This window comes from Miscanthus floridulus, chromosome 6 (assembly GCF_019320115.1).
Source record: "Miscanthus floridulus cultivar M001 chromosome 6, ASM1932011v1, whole genome shotgun sequence".
Classification (NCBI taxonomy): Eukaryota; Viridiplantae; Streptophyta; class Magnoliopsida; order Poales; family Poaceae; genus Miscanthus; species Miscanthus floridulus.
This window is the reverse complement of record NC_089585.1, coordinates 53,058,794-53,080,536: the sequence shown is the minus strand read 5'-3', so window position 1 is coordinate 53,080,536 and position 21,743 is coordinate 53,058,794. Positions and strand designations below refer to the sequence as shown.

The following is a 21,743-nucleotide window of genomic DNA, read 5'->3' as shown; positions in this document are numbered from 1 at the left end:
GTTGTTGGGGCAAGGATGGCAAGATTGTGGTTAAGTATGTTGGTGCCCAAAAGAGAAAGGACATTATGAGGAGTGTTTGGGTGCCCAAGTTTTATGTGACTAACCCCCTAGGACCCAAATCTTTTTGGGTACCTAAAATAAAAGCTTAATTTGTCTTTGTAGGAATATTCCTCCGATGGAACAAGTTAGGTGCTGGATAGTGGATGCATCAATCATATGATCAGAGAGAAGGACATGTTCACATCATTCCAACCAAGTCATGATCAAAGTGGAAATATTTGTTTGGTGACAATGGAAAAGGAGAAGTCCTCAGTTTGGGTAAAATTGCTATATCAAATGATAATTCCATTTCAAATGTTTTACTTGTGAATTCATTGAGATATAATTTGTTGTCCATCTCACAACTTTGTGAGATGGGTTACAATTGTCTCTTTACAGATAAGGGTGTGGAAGTCTATACAAGGGAGGCTTCCTCTATTGCATTTACGGGTCATTTAAAAGGAAAACTCCATCTAGTTGATTTCACATCAAATAGAGTAAATCCTAAGACTTGTTTAATGGAAAAATCTAGCATGGGTTGGTTATGGCATCGCCGACTTGCCCATGTTGGGATGAGGAACTTGGCCAAACTTCAAAAAGACGAACACATGCTTGGACTAAAAAATGTTTCTTTCAAGAATGATAGGATTTGTAGCGCATGCCAAGCGGGAAAACAAATTGGAGCTAAACAAACTGTCAAGAATGTTGTGACAACCGAAAGGCCATTGGATTTGCTTCACATGGACATATTTGGAGCCGTCGCTTATATAAGTATTGGTGGTAACAAATATGGTTTTGTAATTATTGATGATTATTCTCGTTTCACTTGGGTATTCTTTTTGCGTGAAAATAGTGAAGTCCAAGGTATCTTCAAGAAGTTTGCAAGAAGAGCCTAAAATGAGTTTGATGTCAAAATCAAGAGAGTTAGAAGTGACAATGGGACGGAGTTCAAGAACACCAACATTGAAGAGTTCCTTGATGAAGAAGGAATCAAGCATGAGTTTTTGGTTCCATACACTCCACAACAAAATGGTGTTGTGGAGAGAAAGAACCGAACACTCATAGAAGCCGCAAGAGCAATGTTGCACGAGTACAAGACTCCAACCAACTATTGAGTGGAAGCGGTCAACATGGCATGCCATGCCATCAACCGCTTATATCTTCACAAGAAAAGAGAAAAGACCGCCCACGAACTTCTAACCGGTAAAAATCCTAAGGTGCACTACTTTAGAGTTTTTGGATCCAAGTGTTTCATACTTAACAAGAAATCCAAAAGCTCTAAGTTTGCACCAAAGGTTGATGAAGGTTTCATGCTTGGTTATGGTACTAACGAACATAGATATCGTGTTTTCAATAAAACCACCAGTTTGATTGAAATCGCGGTAGACATGACTTTTGATGAAACCGATGGCTCTCAAAAGGAGCAAGTCAATGTTGAGATTGTAGGTAATGAAGAATCTACACACAAAGCAATCAAGAAGCTTGCCATTGGTGAAGTAAACCCCATCAAAGACGAAGATGAAGACCATGTTGTGCATGATGATCTTGATCCAACCATTCATCATGCTTCATCCAATGTACATGGTGAAGCTTCCGCAACAAGAAATAATCAAGATGGGAGATCAAATGAAGCACAAGGTCATTCTCATGAAGATGGTGTCAACAATGAGCAAGCTCAACCTCAACTCAACAATGAAGAAAGACATGAAGTCAACCCTCCACAAGCTCATGGTTGTGATCCTCGAATCGATCATGACCATGATGATGGCGATGATGGCCCCATCCAAAGATCAACTCAAGTGCCACATCCTAGAGTGCATCAATCCATTCAACGGGATCATCCCGTTGATAACATATTGGGGAGCATTCGATGAGGGGTAACTACACGTTCCTGTTTAGCAAGTTTTTGTGAACATTACTTGTTTGTTTCTCCTTTGGAACCTCATAGGGTGGAAGAGGCACTTGATGATCCAGATTGGATGATAGCCATGCAAGAGGAGTTGAACAACTTCACTCAGAATGAAGTCTAGTCCTTGGTGGAAAGGCCCAAGCAAAATGTGATTGGAACCAAGTGGGTCTTCCGCAACAAGCATGATGAGCATGGCATGGTAACAAGGAACAAGGCAAGGTTGGTGGCTCAAGGATTCACTCAAATTGAAGGCTTGGATTTTGGGGAGACCTGTGCATCGGTGGCTAGGCTAGAATCAATTCGCATTCTACTTGTCTATGCCGCTCATCATGATTTCAAGCTATATCAAATGAACGTGAAGAGTGCATTTCTCAATGGCTCCCTATCCGAGTTGGTGTATGTAGAGCAACCATCGGGCTTTGAAGACCCCAAATACCCAAACCACATCTACAAGCTCGATAAGGCGCTCTATGGGCTCAAACAAGGTTTTGAGATAGGAAACCACATCTAGAGCTTGGTATGATTGCTTGAAAGATTTCCTACTCAAACAAGGTTTTGAGATAGGAAAGGCCGATGCTACTTTGTTTACTCGCAAAGTCAATAATGACATCTTTGTTTGCCAAACATATGTCGATGACATAATATTTGGTAGTACTAATGTGGCTTTTTGTGAGGAATTTAGTAGGATTATGACAAATAGGTTTGAGATGTCCATGATGGGAGAGTTGAAGTTCTTCCTTGGATTTCAAATCAAGCAACTCAAGGATGGCACGTTCATAAGTCAAACCAAGTACACCAACGACATGTTGAACAAGTTTGACATGGACAAGGCCAAGCCCATCAAGACACCCATGCCAACCAATGGACATCTTGATCTTGATCAAGGAGGAAAGGACGTCGATCAAAAGGTATATTGCTCCATGATTGGATCCCTTCTTTACCTTTGTGCATCTAGGCCTGATATTATGCTTAGTGTGTGCATATGTGCAAGATTTTAAGCTAATCCAAAAGAATGTCATTTGATGGTCGTTAAGAGAATTTTTTGGTATTTAGTGCACACTCCTAATCTTGGCTTGTGGTATCCTAAAGGCTCCACTTTTGAGTTACTTGGCTATTTCGATTTGGATTATGCCAATTGCAAAGTAAGCCAAAAGAGTACTACTGGGACTTGCCAATTTATTAGTCGATCCTTGGTGTCTTGGAGCTCTAAGAAGCAAAATTCTATTGCTTTGTCCACCGTCAAAGCCGAGTATGTGGCGGCCGGTGCATGCTATGCCCAACTACTTTGGATGAAGCAAACCCTAAAGGACTTTGGATGTGAGTTAACCAAGATTCCACTTTTGTGAGACAACAAGAGTGCCATTAAGTTAGCAAACAACCCTGTAAACCACTCTCGAACAAACCACATAGACATCCGACATCATTTTTTGAGAGACCACGAAGCCAAAGGAGATATCGCCATTCACCATGTGAGCACCAAAAAACAACTAGTTGATATCTTCACAAAGCCCCTAGATGAGTCAAGATTTTGTGCTTTGAGGAGTGAACTAAATATCATTGATTCTCGTAACGTGGTTTGATGTCTTGCACACACACTTTGTTTGATCTAGTTAGGAGAAAAGAATTAAGAAAATATTATGTGACCCTTTCAAAATCTATTTTATAATTTTCATGAGTGACTATTGCTTTGTGTTGATTGAATGAAATCTAGTCACTTGTGAAAATGTTAGTGTCCACCATATTTTTGCCCCACATGGTATAGTTAGTTCAAGTTGAGGTATTTTTTATTTTCCATGCGTTGAAAGTCTTGATGTAGGTTGAAACTCCCGACAACCGAAAGTCACAGCTTGCACCGGGACTCCTGACTGCCAGAAGTTCTGGCCCCTATGCCGGGAGTCCCGACGTAGATCTGGGTTTTTTACCGCGCCGCATCGTTTGACCGCGTCATTTATACCCGACCCGGTTCATTTACTGTGGTTATTTTCTTCCTCCTCGAACTCCCATCGCCCTCACCTCTCCTTGCACTTCCCACACCCTTCCTTGTGCCACCCTCGCTCTTCTCACGCTGCCGCATCGCACCCTCCTCGCCCGCCCATGGCTCTGGCCTGCTCTAGGCCACTGGGAGTTCCAGCCCCTTCCCTTTCGGTTGCGCTGCTGGGAGTCCTGCTGACACTTTCACCCTCTCCGCCTCCTTCCAACACCCATGCTTCGATCTTCTTCCTCGGCTCGGTGGTGGGGATTTTGTTCGTATTGCTAGGGCTCGTTGATTCATTCATGGTCTGTGGATTTCGTCTTTCTCTGTCCTCTTTCCTCGATTCAAGGTACTACCATGGCGCCCTAACCCTAATGCAATGTACCTTGCATTTTGCCTCTATTCTTTCTCTTTCTCTACTCCTCTATCCTCCTTGTATGAATGTGTGTCGTGATTTGAAGCCCCATGAATGGGATGATCATCATGTGAGTCGGAAGTCCTAGCGGCCATTGGAGATTTCGACCGTCGGAACTCCCAACGTCGGCCGAAACTACCGGCTGTCGGAACTCTCGGCACCGATCAGGACTCCCAACCCAATGGGACCACTCCATTCATGTTTCTTCACTTCTTGATATTCGTTCGCTTCTTGCTATCTTGTTTCTTAGTTCTCCTTCATGTTTTTCGCAGTCATGGATGGTGGCAGTCCATCGCGTCACAAGGAGAAGAGGTCCAAGAAGAATCAGGACCATGCCGCTATCCCCAAGCCGTCTGGCTGCACTAAAGCGGCATATCCCCGTGCTAGTGCTGGAGGTCCTCATGCTGCTGGTGGTGGTTCCCGTGCCTGTCGCCATGATGATCATGGATCATTTGCTACTGCTCCTCCTCCTGCTTTGGCCTATGTTGGGGATGTTCTGATTGTTGATGCCAAAGAAGAAGCTCTTGAGCATGCCAGCCGCACCATTGTTGCTCCACCGATTCACACCCCGACTCGTGGCTCAGGCTTCGTCACTGAGCTCGTTCCCTTCCTAGGCGTTTCACTGATCATGCGGGAGCCCACCATGGCTCCTAATCCTGCTGGTGGCTGGACTCCTCCTCTACCAGTTGACTACCGTAACTGGGTTTGGGACATTAGGTCCATGAGGGGAAGAAACCTTTATGCTGAGGATGAGAAGGATCTCTGGCTTGAGTATCGCTTGTGGCACCCATTCCATTATGACTTTTATGATTCCATCCTCTATCTAAAGTTTTTGAAGAAGATGGAGCCACCGGTCCTTTAGATGAAGTGCATTGATGCATACTCTCTTGGTAAGTTCAAGGAGCCCGAGCTAGAGCAGATGGTTCATGATATGTGCTCAATGGGGTTGTCTTTCCTGCTAGAGTTTAGGAAGCATTGGAACAATGAGCTTATTTGTCAGTTTTATGTTTCCTATCATCATGATAGAGACCCTACCGGTGCTATTGACATTGTTCATTGGACCACTAAAGGTAAGCACTATAAGGTGGACTTCATCACTTTCTCTCACCTTCTTGGTTTGAGTCATGCTGACCGCACTGCACCTAAATTGACTGAGTATGAGGATGTGGCTTTGGAGGAGTACCAACATATGTATCTTGATGGACATACAGCTGATGGATAGACAGTATATCTAAAGCCCTATTACTATGTCCTCAATAACATTCTGAGACAGATCTTATATCTGAAGCGAGGTGACTCCACCTTCCTTTGTGATGATTCTCAGAAGGTGCTTCAGTGATTTGGAGATGATTTTTAGAAATTTTCCATCAGTCGTTACATTTGGAACAAGATACATGGTGCTACTGAGGATCCAGTGAAGCATCTTCCCTATGCCCCATACATTATGCATGTGATTGAGCAAGTGTCCAGCATCTGGTTCCCCACAGACACTCAGCACAACGTCCTTAAGATCTCCAACAAGACATCGATCACTGTTGTAAAAGAACTGAGGAAGAAAGGTGTTGCAGCCAAAGCAAAAGGGAAAGGTGTTTTGGGTTCTTGCTCTCGCCGTGGTGCTTCACCACCTGCTGTTGTTGCTCGCTCTTCTAGTGCCGAGCCCCTCTCTTCTTCCTCCTCTGGTAAGAAGCCCAACAAATTCAAGTTCCTCATGACATACATGTTTGGACAGTGTTGTGCTAGTGCTCAACATGAGCACGATATGCAAGAGAGGCTCTATTGGTTGGAACAGCACGCGGGCATTGTGTCTTCACCTCCACCACCGTTTGTGCCTCCCTGTGATCCGTTGGCTCTATATGATGAGGCTTGTGCATCATATGAAGATGATCCATGCGACTTCTCGCCCACATGGCAAGGGCAAGGCGATGGAAGAAGATGAGGAATACATAGAGGAGGAGGATGATGAAGACAATGATGGTGGTGAGGACGGTGACCACGATGATGATGATGATGACTACGACAAAGAGTAGTTGGTTCTTCATGCGGCCTACCCCTTTTGGCACTTGTTGACAAAGGGGAGTGTTAGGCTTTGATGATATCCTGTAATAAGTTAGTCATTTTGTTTCGAGACTTTAAAACTTTTAGCTTGTATGCACTAAGTCATGTGGTGGCTAGCTTGTGATGGACATCTATTTGTATGTGTTTGTGATGAATGATTGTAGGATAAGTAATGGTTTTTTTATCTATCTTATTAGCTTGTGCTTGTCTCTACTTGTGATGGTGGATGGTTTTTGGATGGCCATGTGTTGCTTCAAGTTTTTACTTTGAAATCTTGGTCATCATACTCTTTTTTACTTGTTGTGTGAAATAACATGTCATATTGCATTTCTTTTCACGAATATCTATTTGTTCACACACACTTGTTGCACCCCACGAATTGCAAAATTTAGGGGGAGCTTTTGTCTTGATGTATGCAAATCATGTATAGATGATTCTAATTGAAATTCAAATTCATGCATACATCAAGGGGGAGCTCTTCATAAATTTTGGGGTTCAAAAGCTTTAAATTCTTTCATTCCTATAAAAGCCTAAGTTGGTTGTCATCAATTACCAAAAAAGAGGAGATTGAAAGTGCAATTGCCCCCTATGTGGGTTTTGGTGTATTGATGACATCCAAATTAGGGACTAATGTGATCTTAATGAGATATGTCGCAGCTATTAGTCCCATGAAAGATTCAAAGAGTTGATAAAGATGAAATGGTATCCTTCAATTCTTGAAGTTGTAAAGGCGGACGAACTCAAAATGCTCTCCAAAGGTTTTATTTTTGTTCTTGAGTTTAGGATCCGGCGCACTATAAAGAGGGATGCAAACTTAGTTGGTCTAAGGAAGATAGAGTGCTCAAGCATAAACATAAAATCAAAAGAGAGACACTCTAGTACTCCACGAGCATGTAGAATATTTTTCTGTGACTGTTGGTGTTGGAAGTCCTGACGTAAGTCAAACTCCCGACAGTTGGAAGTCACGACTCATGCCAGAAGTTCTGACTCCCAGTCACTTAGCCTGCGCGGTGACTGTGGACTTCGAAAGTCTCGACGTGAGTCAGAACTCTTGACAGTCGGAAGTCCCAACCCAAGCTAGGAGTCCCAATACATGTGGCTCTGCTGGCCGGCTATCTGCACCAGTCGAAAGTCCCAACATTCGTCAAAACTTCCGACCGTCGAAAGTCCCAGACCTTGTCGGGAGTCCCGACACCTGGGGCTTTACTAGTTGACTGACTGCGCACGTCAGAAGTCCCGACGTACGTCGGGAGTCCCGACCGTCGGAAGTCCCAACGTTTGTTGAGAGTTCCGACATTGACTTGCACGTGTGGACTTCTGACCCTATGTGAACAATGCTTTCTATTAACGTCGGAAGTCCCGAGATCTACGTCAAAACTTTCGATGTAGATCTGAACGGTTAGATTTCTACTAAGAGTATAAATAGCCCTCTATTCACTTCTAACCGTTACGGACTCATTCACAGCTGACCTAACTTTGTCCCAATAGCTCCCAAGCAAGAAAGGCACCCCTCTCCTCCCTCCTTTGCTCCAATCTTTGATTCCCTTAGGGTTTTGAGTGAAAGGAGAGTGGATTAAGTGAGAGAATCACTTTGGCAAGCTTGAGCACTTGATTTCTTCGTCAAGCCAGTTGGTTTTACGCCTATTACTCTTAGGGCTTTGCCCCTAGCTGGCTAATCGTTGCCCAAGAGCTTCCATCTTGTGGAAGAGCCTTGGAAAGTTTGTATTACCCATTGATTTCTTAGTGGAAAGCTCAAGTGACCTTTGTGGTCGCTTTGAGAGAGGCAAGGAGGTGGAATAGACTCCGACCTTTGTGGTCACCTCAACAACGAGGACGTAGGAGCCCCTTTGTGGGGTTGCCAAACCTCAGGATAAATCCTTGTGTCTCGTGTGCTTGTTGTTATGATTGCTAGAGATTACTTGTATTTGTTTGTCTCTCTCTCTCTTGAACTTTATTTTAGGGTTTGGACTCGATCTACGGTTTAGAGGCATTACGGCGTCAAGGGAGTGACCCAACCTCTTCACCAAACCACAAGGAAGTGGGATTGTAAGATTATTTATCCGCAAAGTTAAATTTGGCACTGCTTTTGTAGTTCACGTAGGCGTCGGGATTGCTGACGTTTGTGCCAAAACTTCTGACGACGTCCGGAGTTCTGACCCAAATGCCGGGACTTCCGACATTGACTGACAAATTTGAACTTAGCATTTGCAGTTAATTTTTAGATACGCCAATTCACCCCCCTCTAGGCATTGTTAGATTCTTTCACACAAGTTTGACAAGCTCATGGCCAAGTACAATAAGGAAAAATCCACCATGAGCGACTCGTTATCGATGGGCACATTGCCTACCACTTAAAAAACCACACCATTAAAATCTAAAATACGAGCACCACAATGAATCGAGGACTTGAACTCAGCTGAGCAAATTGCACCAAAAGTAGCCCAACTAGCTAAATTCCGCTCTTATGTACAGTAACTTTGAAGGGACCATGACGCCCAAGAGGGGGGAATTAGGCTACTTAAAAATTACTTCTAGAACTATGGCCTCTAATTTCCACCTAGTCAAAACGTATGCAATGAATAAGCTAACTCGATGTGCAACTAAGGTTTTGCTATATTTGTTGCTATCTCTAACACAAAAGAGTTATGCAACCTAGGTCCAACCCTATCACTAGTCTATAAAAATAAGCTAGGAATGTAAAGCACACAACCAAGGTACATAATGTAAATGTGGAAGGTAAAAGGGCAATAAAGATGCAAACTCTCGTTCGATGATGTTGGTATTTTTACCGAGGGAAGCTCATGCTTCCCCCTAGTCCTCATTGGAGCCCCTCAAAATGATGCCCTCCAAGGGCCAAGTTCCCAGTCGAATAACTCCGTGGATAGCCTTGGGCCTTACCCATGTACAAGTGGGTTCTAAGATTGCCTCTCCTAGACCTCTCTCTATCGTCTTCCCTATTGAGCTTCTAGCTAAAACGCTGCAAGCCTTGTTCCCTCCGATACACGGTGGCGGGTTGGCGGCCACACCACGCCCCAGAGTCCAAACAGCTTAGATCCACTCTACACACTAAGTGAACCACACCTATTACCTTAAATCCTTAAGCACCTATTTAACTAGGTCAGATCTACCTTCTCCTCAGAGAACCACTTAAACCAACACTCGGATCCCATCCAAGACCCACACTTGGATTCCATCCAAGCTCCCAACTGAACCACCCAACCATCTAATCCAGAGCCATCTAATCAAGAAGAAGTCTAGGCCACTCTTGTCCGTGAGCATGACTGATATATCAATTTTATACTCTATAGAGGTTGTACACTTTCACCATGACTCATGTTTTCCCCATCACGCTTCACACTACCTAGGTGCTTAGTGGGGTCACACTACAAGGCCTTTACAAAGTCCCCTCCAAGTCTGTGTCACACCTACATCTAAGATTTCTCCCCTGTACATAAGTCAGCAGCCCAGGGGACCCCTCTTAAGCCACACAAACCATCCCGATATAGCCACACAAGCCATACCATATTGACCTCGTGGCTACGCTATTATACTGGGTTACATGCTTCGAGAACAGGTCCTTAGAATCCAAGCAAGTACGAGCACCAGCCCAAGAAACACAATATATATCAAAACCAAATGCCATCATACCAAACCTTCCATCTTGCTCAGATTCCCTATTCACCATGTTGCTACCAAAAGAGGTTACCAACCCCAGATCCATGTTACATAGTCAATTAATCAGGTTTACATTATAACCATCCCAACCATCCATAATGGCAAGGCTAAGCATGACTTCTACCCATCCCAACCAAGTTACAAGGATAATATGACAAAAGCTAGTAAACCCTAATATAGGATTCATATTAAGATTCTGCATGCAACTAATGGTCTATCTAAACTAACTCAAAGTAAAACAAATGTAGGAGCAAGTATGGTCGAGGACACTTGCCTTTGAAGTGGTTCGGATCAGAGGTGTCAAACTCTTGGTCCTAGAAGTTCACGGTGTTGGCACCGTCTGCGCACAAACACCAAGCATGGCCCACAAAAATAATTAAAAACAGTACAACAAAGCTCATCAATATTTTATAAAACATCTACTAAATAGTAGTACTCGTCTCTACGATCGTGTGGATATAAAGAATGTGAAAAACAGAGTTAAAATGAAGAAGTTATGGCCTTTGGAAAAATAGGGACTAATCTACGATTTCAGAAAATATTTTATTCGCGAAGTTCTTCTTCTAAATGCCCTAGAGTCCAAACAGCTCAGATCCACCCTACACGCTGAGTGAACCACACCTACCACCATCCCACTTATGCTTTCGTCCTCGCTTCGCGTAAAAGGATTAACCCAGGGATGGTGGAATGAACTCTAGAAGCCTTATATGTTGGTCTATCTCACCTTTAACAACCAATGTGGGACTAAACTCTCCACATCTCATTAACATGCACATGGGCCATTATGTGCCAAATTCCAAACTGGGCTGAATGTGACATACACCCATCTCAAAGGAACCGACGTCCTCATCGGCCCAACACACCCACAACCGGGCAAATGATGACCAGAAATGTTCCCTCTTAGCACACGCGACCGTACATCCAATGCCGGCATATGTGCCATGCCATGCACCCCGTAGAGCCTACACGCGCAATGAACCCCATGTCTGCGCACCTGACCCGCACGCGCCCATTGCCATGAAGGTCGGCTCTGATACCATTTGTAACGCCCCAGAGTCCAAACGACTCAGATCCACTCTACACGTTGAGTAAACCACACCTACCACCATCCCACTTACGCTTTCGTCCTCGCTTCGCATAAAAAGATTAACCCGAGGATGGTAGAATGGACTCTAGAAGCCTTATATATTGGTCTATCCCACCTTTAACAACCAAGGTGGGACTAAACTCTTCACAACATCTCATTAACATGCACATGGGTCACTATGGGCTAAATTCCAAACTAGGCCGGATGTGACAACCACAAACGTGGTTGGGTGGCTCACAAGATTACAAGCCGCTATAATATACAACAATGGTGTGCGCAAGTACCGAGTGGTAAGAGGTGTGCAAACCTCACTAAACACTAGGTCTAAACCTAGAGTAAGCATATTAGCGGTGGTCTAACTAGTCTAAGCACTTGACAAAGAACCTACACTAATCACCTAATATTTCCCTAAGCACTTTTGGTGGCTAGAGCACAAATGGATGAGCCTCAACTCTCCAAACACTTCCTTCAGCTATAGCACACCTTTGTTTGCTGAATGGAGGGGTATAAATAGCCCCAACTCCAAAAACTAGCCGTTGCAACCTTTTCTGCGATCATCGAATGAATTTCATGAGCATCAGACTAATTGGTGTATAGCATCGGACTAATAGGTGTCACTATTCATTTTAGTTCAGTGAGCATCGGACTAATAGGTGTCTAGCATCGAACTCTATGCTACCTTGTTTTCATCATGTCACACTTTTGTATTTTCAGCATAATTTTTAGCTCCGAACTCTGATTTCGATGATCTTAAACTTTTTGGAAAGCTAATGAAAAGCTCTACAACTTTAAACTGAAGTCATATCAATTTGGGAAGATCTAAAATCATGAGACAATTCCAATTCATCCACCTCTTTGTCTCGACTTCAATGGCTTCAATTTTGTTTGTCTTCGTGTCCGACTTCTACTTCTTGCTGTCTTAGACTTCTATCATATCTTACTGGTCTTCAATGTGGCTTCTAATGTCTTGCTTAGTGTGTTGATCATTCGGACCATCACTTTGCCTAAGTCTAAGCCCACCTTACATCCATTTGAACTATATGTTATATACTAGCAAACGTTGTTAGTCTAGATGGTCATGTTGATCATCAAACACCAAAATCCAAACTTAAAGACCTATAGGGTTCATTTTTCTTACAAACTTCTTACATGGATGCCCTATTTATTTGCTAGAAAGTAATTGTGAGTTGGCCAGTGAGCGCACTGGAAATTAATGTATGTTATTTTTCTATTTTTTCTATTTGGAAAGTGAAATTAGCCACCATTTATTGTTTCTCATTGAATAAGGTCATATTTGGATTCATTATCTGCTAATAGTTAGCTGGCTAATAGCTCATATCTAATATTAGCTAGCTAACTGTTAGCTACCTATTAGCTGGAGGGTGTTTGGATCCACAGCTAATGAAAAATGCTACTAAGATAACTATTAGCTATTATTATTTGATTTAGTCCAACTGGTGAGATAGTTATTACCTAGAGGTCCAACTAACAATTAGCTATTTTATTAGGTGCACCTTTTTTTATCCAAAAGAGATACTATTAACAGATAGCTATTATCTATAGGCATCTAAACCGGGCCTAAGTGTGAGTTGGCCAATCGTTGCACATGTTTTGTCATTTTTTGGATACGACTTTTTTATGTGGAAGTTCTTATATGGAATTTGTGAGTTTTTTTGTGAGTTTTGAAATTAGATGCATGAATAGTATTTTTGATGTGAGCCTCCCTAAAACGATTACACCCACTTACAAATAAATGATCTTGGGCCTCTATAACTATTTCTGTATGTTGTGTTCGGAAATGATAGGGGCAAATTTGTATGAGAGAGTAGCTTCGTGAAACTTAGTGATCAGATGTTGTGTTGATGTTCAAAACGTTACTCTCTGTATTCTAAAATATGGCCACTTCTAAATTTGTCCGAAATCAAATTCTGTTAGGTTTTACCAAACTTATATAGCTCATTTGGATCCTTGGAATTGAATTCATTCTATAATTACAATTTAGACATAGACTAGCAGATGCCCGTGCGTTGCTACGGGAGTCTTCAAAACTTCAAACGCAATAAGAGTATGGAAAAATAATAAGTCAAACTCAACCAAAAAATAAATTTTAACTCAGCTTAACAATATACTATTATGAGCCACACTCAAATAAATAGTGTTTAAAGGACATCATACAGGTCATAGCTAGCTTCATGAGCATATCCCTCTTGCAGTATCCATCCAGTGACCTCTCCTTGATATGCCCAAGCAGTTTTGTTGCGGCATTAGTGTACTTTTCAATCATCTTCCATTTGGGGAGTGAGTTTTCAGCATTCATGAGATGCTTAATGTTACCAATCAAATTAGTGCCATCAAACTGAAGCCCAACCTTCCCACCATAGTGCGTTGGTTCACCTCGTCCAATCCTGCTTGTTCGGCAATAAGATTTTCCATTATTGACACGTTGGTTCACCTCGTCCAATCCTGCTTGTTCGGCAATAAGATTTTTCATTATTGACATCAACTATTTGAAAGATCTTACATGATTAAAACTCACTGAAATTCTTTATTAAAGACTTATTCTAAAAATCTCTTGAGAGCACAGACAAGATAGGCATAAGTATCTAGGAGATTTGAGTAAATAGTAGCAGGAAATGGCATCTGGACAAGTACACTGTCATTGAAGTAACATATTTGCTCTTTTGCTCTGTGGCTATCCTGAGAAGAGACCCCTAGAAAACATGTGAAAAAGATCATTGATCATATCTGTCAAGGGCGTCGAACCCTAAGATAGCACGACCTCGGCTACGTAGTTCGTAGCCGCGATCCGTCTTCTCCGGCGAGGTTTGCCCCTCCGCCGCAGGCTTAAGAACAAAAGAGAGAGATAGAGTTTGGGGTAATACTTTCTTGATGATTTCAATGTTCCCACGTACAAGATATATAGCCCGTGGTTCAACTAACTTTGGCAAATAAAAAGAGGAAACAAACTCCCTAGACTCAAGGTAACAGCCAAGGAAACAAATCGCTAAATTTTCTCCTAGCCACGCTTGGTGGCCTAGGCGTCAGCCGCGCTGGACGCTCGCTCTGCGGCTCGGCGGATGTCACGGGCACGACGACGCCGGGTATACGTGCGCCCCCACATGACATCTCTCCCCCCCTCGAGGTTCAGCTCGTCCTCGAGCTGAAAGGATGGAAATTTGGAGAGGAATGGCTCAACATCTTCCCATGTAGCCGACGACGCGGACTGGCCCTTCCACTGGACAAGGACCTGACGAACTCCCCGAGCCAGGCGTGTGCGGATGGCGCGCTCAGGTTCCGGGGCCACAGCACCGTAGTGAATCGGAGGCAGCGGTGGCGTAGCAGTAGGTGGTGGGCCGACGAACTTCTTTAGAACGCCCACATGAAACACGTCATGGAGACGAGCCTGGGGAGGAAGGGCGAGGCGGACGGCCACCTGGTTAATGACTTCGGTGACGAGGTAGGGGCCGTAGAATCGCGGCTTCAGCTTGCCGGTCACGGGCTGCTGCAGCGAGGCAGGAGCGCGGTGGCGCAGGCGCAACAGAGCCCAATCGCCCACCTTGTACACGACCTCACGGTGATTGGCGTCATAGTGTCGCTTCTGCGTCTTCTGTGCCTGCTCAAGACGGTAACGAACGTCAGCAAGGAACGCATCCCGTTCCTCCATGGTCTTGGCGACAGCCGGGACACGGGTCTCCCCCGGCTCGTACGAACGGACGGACGGCGGTTCCCGACCGTAAACCACCCGAAACGGAGTGTCCCGGAGCGAGGTTTGGTATGCGGTGTTGAAGACGAACTCCGCCCACGGCAGCCACCGTAGCCACTGCTTAGGCCGATCCCCGGTGAGGCAGCGCAGGTACATAATGATCACCCTGTTGGCCGCCTCGGACTGTCCGTCAGACTGCGGGTGGAACGCGGTCGACATGTGCAGCTTGGAACCCACCAAACGCCACAACTCCGGCCAGAAGGTGGACGTGAACACCGGGTCGCGGTCCGACACTATGGACTGCGGTACGCCGTGAAGGCGGACGATGTCGGTGAAGAACGCCTGGGCGACGGACTCCGCCGAGTAGGGGTGCGCCAAGGGGATGAAGTGGCAGTACTTGCTGAAACGATCAACCACCGTGAGGATGACTGATTTCCCCTTGACACGCGGTAGAGCCTCCACGAAGTCGAGTGCGATGTCCGTCCATATGCCTTGAGGAACTGGAAGTGGCATGAGCAGTCCAGCGGGGTGGAGGTGCTCGGACTTGTACCTCTGGCATGTGGCGCAAGCGCGAACAAAATCCTGCACAACTTGTTTCATGTTAGGGAAGTGAAAGTCGCGGCGAAGTCGATGCAGCGTGCGTTGGACGCCCTCGTGTCCCTCCGCATGTATCGCGGTCATGATCTCTTGAAGAAGGGGAGACGCCGGTGGTATGTATAAGCGGCCCCCAAACTGCAGCATGCCGTCAACCACGCTCCATGGCGCCACGCGGGTGCCCGCGCGAACATCATCGTGTAGCGCGACGAGGACTGGATCGGTCTGCTGGGCCTGCTTGAGGCGAGCGACGAAATCAAAGCGGGGCGCCGAGAGGGCCAGCACCGCGCCGGTCTCCGCCGTGTCACGACGCGAGAGAGCGTCTGCCACCGTATTTGACGCTCCGGCTTTGTACTCCACCGAGAAGTCGAACCCCAGCAACTTGCCCACCCACTGGTGTTGGGGGATGGTAGCGAGCCGTTGATCGAGCAAGTATTTGAGGCTGTAGTGGTCGGTCTTGACGACGAACCGACGGCCCCACAAGTACGGCCTCCAATGCCGAACCGCCTGGACGAGGCCTATGAGCTCACGCTCATATGCAGCAAGGGCACGGTGGCGGGGCGCAACCGGCCGACTGTAGAATGCGAGCGGGTGGCCGACTTGGATCAACACGGCGCCGAAGCCGTGGGTCGATGCGTCACACTCCACGATGAACGGCTTGGTGAAGTCCGGCATGGCGAGCACGGGCGCCGAAGTGACCGCGGACTTGAGGGCGTCGAAAGCCGCGGTTGCCTCCGGTGTCCATGAGAACCCGTCCTTCTTCAAGAGCGCCGTTAGAGGAGCCGCGACCATGCCGTAGCCGTGTACGAACTTGCGGTAGTAGCCCGCTAATCCGAGGAAACCGCGAACCGCGCGCGTCGACCGCGGCACCGGCCAGTCGTGGATGGCCTGCACCTTGGCCGGGTCCATGGCGACGCCCGCCTCCGAGATCACGTGGCCGAGGTAGGAGACGGACAGCACCCCGAACGCACACTTTGAGCGCTTGACGAAGAGTCGGTGGCGGCGGAGCTCGGTGAGGGCGGCCCGGAGGTGGCGAAGGTGATCCGCCCACGTCTTGCTGTATATCAAAATATCGTCAAAGAACACGAGTACAAAGCGACGAAGAAACGGCCGAAGTACATCATTCATCAGAGCTTGAAAAGTTGCCGGCGCGTTGCAGAGGCCGAATGGCATCACCAAAAACTCGTATAGGCCGTCGTGGGTGCGGAAGGCCGTCTTGTGGATGTCCTCACGGCGCATCCGCACCTGGTGGTACCCGGAGCGCAGGTCCAGCTTGGAGAAGAACCGTGCGCCATGGAGTTCGTCGAGGAGCTCGTCGACGACCGGGATCGGAAACGCATCCTTGATCGTGAGCGCGTTCAGCGCCCTGTAGTCGACGCAGAAACGCCACGTCCCGTCCGGCTTTTTGATGAGGAGGACCGGGGACGAGAACGCGGAGTCGCTGCGCCGAACAATGCCCTGGGCGATCATGGTGGCACACTGTCGCTCGAGCTCGTCTTTGTGGGCCGCCGGATACCGGTATGGGCGGACAGCCACTGGTGAAGCGTTCGGCTTGAGGACGATGGTGTGATCCCGAGCACGCGGTGGTGGAAGGCCTGTGGGTTCGGCGAAGACGTCGTGGAAGGAACCCAACAGGCCCTCCAGGAGGTTGTCGTCGACGGAGACCGCGTGGGCGCCCGGGCCATGCTGGGGGGTGATGCCCTGCCAAGAAACGCGCTGGCCCTGATGTTGGAACGCCATGCTGCGGCCAGGAACGTCCCACTCGATGCACCCCAGCCGCGCCAGCCACTGCATGCCAAGCACCATATCATAACCGGCGAGCGGCATGACGAAGAGGTCGACGTTGAACGTGATGCCTTCGATGCAGATGGGCGCGCGCCGGAACACGCCTGGGCAGGCGATTTTGTCGCCGTTGGCCACCGTGGCCGTCAGTCGGGGGCGCGGCTGGGGCTGAAGTCCCGTGCGCTCGGCCGCGGCTTCCCCAATGAAGTTGTGGGTCGACCCGGTGTCCACCAATGCGACGAGGGAGGTGGCACCCAGGGACACACGCAGGAGCATGGAGTTGTTGGTGTAGATCCCGGCCACAGCGTGCAGGGAGAAGACGGCTGAGTCCTTGGCGTCCTTGGTGTCTGGCTGCTCCTCGACCGCGTCATCCTCGTCCTCGTCTTCGACACTGTCCAACAGGAACAAGCGTTTGCATACCTTGTTGTGCCCCCTGCTGTACCGCTCGTCGCAGTTGAAGCAAAGGCCGAGGCGACGGCGCTCCTCCTGCTCGGCTTGGGTGAGCCGGCGCACTGGCCGCCCCTCCACCGACGTAGTTGCTGGTGCCGCCTTGATCGCTGGGACTGGATGCTGGGCCGGCCGCGGTGCTGGAGTGGACAGAACGCCCTTGCCGCTCGTCTTGGACGGAAAGAGGTACGGCTCCATGAGCTCAAACTGACGAGCGAGACTCATGGCCTCGGCGAGGGTCGGCGGGTGTTGCTGTTGCACTTGGAGGCTGAGCGGCGGTAGGAGGCCACCCGTGAACAATTCCACGCGCTGCGCTTCATCAAGTTTACCAGCGCGGGGCAGTAGGGCTTGGAACCGGTCACAGTAGTCCTCGACCGACCCGGTGCGGCGGCACGACGAGAGTTCGAAGAGGGGGACCGACCGGAGGGGAGGCCCATAGCGCAGATTGAGGAGCTCCTTGAAACGCTCCCACGTTGGCGTCCCCTCGGTCTCCTGGAGGTGCATGAACCAAAGCTGCGCGCCCTCTTGCAGATTGTACGAAGCCATCCACGTTCGCTCCGCGGGTATGACGTGCTGCTGGATGAAGAAAGACTCGCATCTGTTAATGAAGATGAGCGGGTCTGTCTTGCCGTCGTAGCGAGGAAACTCCGGGCGCCAGTGCTTCGGTGGCCTGTCGTGGTGGTGTTCCCCGGTCGGTGCCTTGGAGCCCGAGGACGAAGACGAACGCTCCGAGGCGAGGGCCTGCAGGGCGGCGGTGGTGGCCTCGGATGACGTTTGCAGGGCGGCCAGGGCCGCGGCGATGGCCTCCAGGGTTGGCTTCAAGTCACCGTTGTCACCCATGATGGCAACGCGGGACGCGGCGGGATCGGGTGATGATGGCGCGGTGGTGGTCTGTGGGCTAGGGTGTATGGTGGAGGGTGACGGCGCTGCGCTAGTGGTGGGAGTAGAGGATCGTTTGGTCTGTGATACCAGGTTGTCAAGGGCGTCGAACCCTAAGATAGCACGACCTCGGCTACGTAGTTCGTAGCCGCGATCCGTCTTCTCCGGCGAGGTTTGCCCCTCCGCCGCAGGCTTAAGAACAAAAGAGAGAGATAGAGTTTGGGGTAATACTTTCTTGATGATTTCAATGTTCCCACGTACAAGATATATAGCCCGTGGTTCAACTAACTTTGGCAAATAAAAAGAGGAAACAAACTCCCTAGACTCAAGGTAACAGCCAAGGAAACAAATCGCTAAATTTTCTCCTAGCCACGCTTGGTGGCCTGGGCGTCAGCCGCGCTGGACGCTCGCTCTGCGGCTCGGCGGATGTCACGGGCACGACGACGCCGGGTATACGTGCGCCCCCACATGACAATATCTCACTACTTATCATTTAGCTGTATTGTCATCATTTTCTTAGTTTTAACAATATTTAGATCAGACCTAGACATATTTCAACTATCATCAGTCTCAGTAGCACACAGGGAAAGATTGGTCTGCACCCTTGTTTCGATCTTGATTAGTCCAGGCAACTTTAGCATGACAAATTATTGTCCTCAATGTGTTAATTTAGCCTGACAAACAAATAGACATATTGTTTAATGCATTTGAGGCAAGTCTATACCAGTATACCACTATGTTTTACAAGTTCCAATAGGTCTAAGTAGTTGCGGTCCTGCCATTCCTGGTAAACTAATTGAACTATTTTTTTTTTTCAAAACAACCTAGCATCTGCTTTTGCCTAAAACACAAGCACAAGACACACTGGTATATTGTGATGTCAAACAGGAGGTGAGCAAACAAGTTACCAGCACAGGTGATAGATTCCGCTTGCCATTGGTCTTATTCGCCTACTACTTGGCATCCCCCTCCTGTGTAGTCCTCTGCTGCTGCTTCATGGTAAAGGCAGGGAAGATGATGGTTCTGTTCACCAGGGATTCAAGCTGCTCAGGACAGTGCATGAGTAACAGTATACCACATGTTGATGCTTGGAAGAAATCAAACCTGGGCTCACTGTGTTGCAGATGGACACGCTTATTGGGGCTGCTGCCTTTTTGAATGATCTTGGAGAGTTGAGATGAACTATCAGCCGTGCGCTAGCGATGTGGTGGATCTTCCCTGAGACCCTAATTTTTTGAAATTCGTGGTTCTCCTTAATATGAAGCAACCTGTTTGCAAAGCTAAAAGATAGATTAGGCAAAGTTCAAAGCATCACCCCTATATGAAAGCAAACAACCGGAAATTAAAAAAAAACAAAAATCCTTGCAGTAATAGCTACATAGTAACTTGTACTCTTTGCCACAAGAAGAATAATGGATCACAGTGAACATTGACAGTCCAATGTATGAGATGTGATCATAGGTAAACTTAGCTATTTATCTGAATTCTAAAATGTCAGTAATACAAGATGAAAATTGGTGTTCATTGATAAACCTTGCACACTAATATCGAACTATGGAGAGAAAACAAACGAACACAACAATATCCTGCCATGTCCAAGAACTGCATTCTGCTCCCCATCTCCAATCTCCACCAGCTTCAAAATGATCGAGAACAGCTCCTTTAGTCTCGTACCTTGAAATTATTTCCTCAAGCCATCAAATACCACCAAAGTTAGAATGATTAGGGACTTCAAGCACATAATTTTCAGTTAATTGGTCAACAAGAGATACAGATAATTTTCGGTCAATTGGTCAGACATATGAATGGCCACTCCAGCAAAGCAGCATCCTCACCTGGTGCGCAGGCCATGATAGGCATGTTTGGTGTCATTGACGAAGAGGAGCACAGTGGAGAAGCCCTTGACCCCGACGGCGGCGGCTGCCTTGGGGTAGCGCTCCACGCTGAACTTTGCGAAGGCGACAGCGCTGCCCATGGCGCACAGCGCGGCGGCGGTCTCGGCGAACCGGAGCTGTGCGCGCTCGCATCATGGCGCATACCCAAGCAGCAACAGCTCCACGTAGTCCTCCACGGTGCGGCGCGCGTTGTTGTTGTCGAGCGCCAGCACCATCGACTGTGCCCTCCGCGCCGCCTCCGCGGCACCCCCGAGATCGCCGCCCGCCGCATTCAGCCCGCCCGCTCTGCCATCGTCCAGGTCTAGCCGCGTGGCCAAATGCCAAACTCATTGCAGCAGTCATCTTGCAGGCGACGGCAGGCTGGTTCTGACGGAGGAGGCTTCGATCCGGTAGCGAGGAGGGGTAGATCTAGCAGCGCCGTTGCGTACTCACCGCTTTCCCGGTCTTCACGGAGCGACGGGGCGGCGTGGCGTGGCCGCGTGACTGGGCAGGCGCGGGCCGGCGAAGTCGGTGGGAGATGGGCGGCCGGGCGGGCGGCGGCATGCGGCAGCAGGGGAGGCGTCGGGAGCAGGGCTCGGTGGGCGGGGCAGCGGCCTTTTTTCTTGATTGACGATGGACGAGCTTGCAGACGCACGGGGCAGAGAGAGTGCGGGCATGCAGAGCCACATGTCGGCGCAAAAATACTCGCTGGTGAAGCGTGCGATGCCCGCCGGCTTCACCACGGGTGGTGAACGGGTCCTGTCTTTGATTTTTCGAGTAGAGATTAATTAAGCTAATATAGTTGTATATGAAATATATTTGTATATTTATGGTTAGATATATAAAGGATATATTTATATGTTGCATTTCTATTGTAGAGAAGTGAGTTGAAGAGTGTGCTATAAATTGAAGAGTAAAATTATAGCATAGTGATTTATAGAATTTATTTCTATCTCTCATCCTATTAATTTGAGATAGACTTATTTGTGAGCTTGAAAAAGTTATGGAATATCAAATTTCAAGCCAAATAGTATTATCCATTAAGTAGATTTCAATTCCTCCAAAATGAAGGGATCCAAACGTCCCTAAGAAAAAATATCAACATCTCCAGCACCGAATTAGTATCCTTTGATCAATTATGCAGTAAATTTTACAATATACTTATTTGGTATAATAGATGTTAATTGAACTCGATCAGAATTAAAATAGATTGAATTAGGACAAACGTAAAGGTAGCTAGTAAACCTTTAGAAATGGGTTTATATTTATTCATGATAGGAGGGAGTAACTTGTAACAGGTTGCAAGCGAGAC

General features: G+C 47.4%; 1 protein-coding gene across 5 annotated transcripts; it reads right to left on the bottom strand.

Moving 5' to 3' along the window:
- Positions 1 to 13,246: 13,246 nt before the first annotated feature.
- Positions 13,247 to 21,107, bottom strand: LOC136458281 (uncharacterized). 5 transcript variants are annotated; one of them, XR_010759957.1, is made up of 4 exons: positions 20,393 to 21,107; positions 19,662 to 20,245; positions 19,466 to 19,580; positions 13,247 to 13,615 (listed from the first exon to the last, which is right to left on the bottom strand). XR_010759957.1 is itself a non-coding variant. In XM_066458246.1 (4 exons), the coding sequence occupies exons 1-3, from the start codon at positions 20,530 to 20,532 to the stop codon at positions 19,552 to 19,554; spliced, it is 333 nt and encodes a 110-aa protein (XP_066314343.1). In that variant the 5' UTR covers positions 20,533 to 21,107; the 3' UTR covers positions 13,247 to 13,615; positions 19,466 to 19,551. The 5 variants fall into 5 exon arrangements, 1 of the variants encoding a protein (XP_066314343.1); XR_010759958.1 differs by having other exon boundaries at positions 19,662 to 20,231; XM_066458246.1 differs by having other exon boundaries at positions 19,662 to 19,825.
- Between the last annotated feature and the right edge of the window lie 636 nt (positions 21,108 to 21,743).

Coding starts and splice junctions, on each gene's coding strand:
- LOC136458281 (XM_066458246.1), bottom strand. CDS start 20,532: ATGGGCAGCGCTGTCGCCTTCGCAAAGTTCAGCGTGGAGCGCTACCCC. Junction 19,826..20,392: donor TATCATGGCCTGCGCACCAG/GTGAGGATGCTG, acceptor CTTTGCAAACAG/GTTGCTTCATATTAAGGAGA. Junction 19,581..19,661: donor CTGCAACACAGTGAGCCCAG/GTTTGATTTCTT, acceptor CCTGGTGAACAG/AACCATCATCTTCCCTGCCT.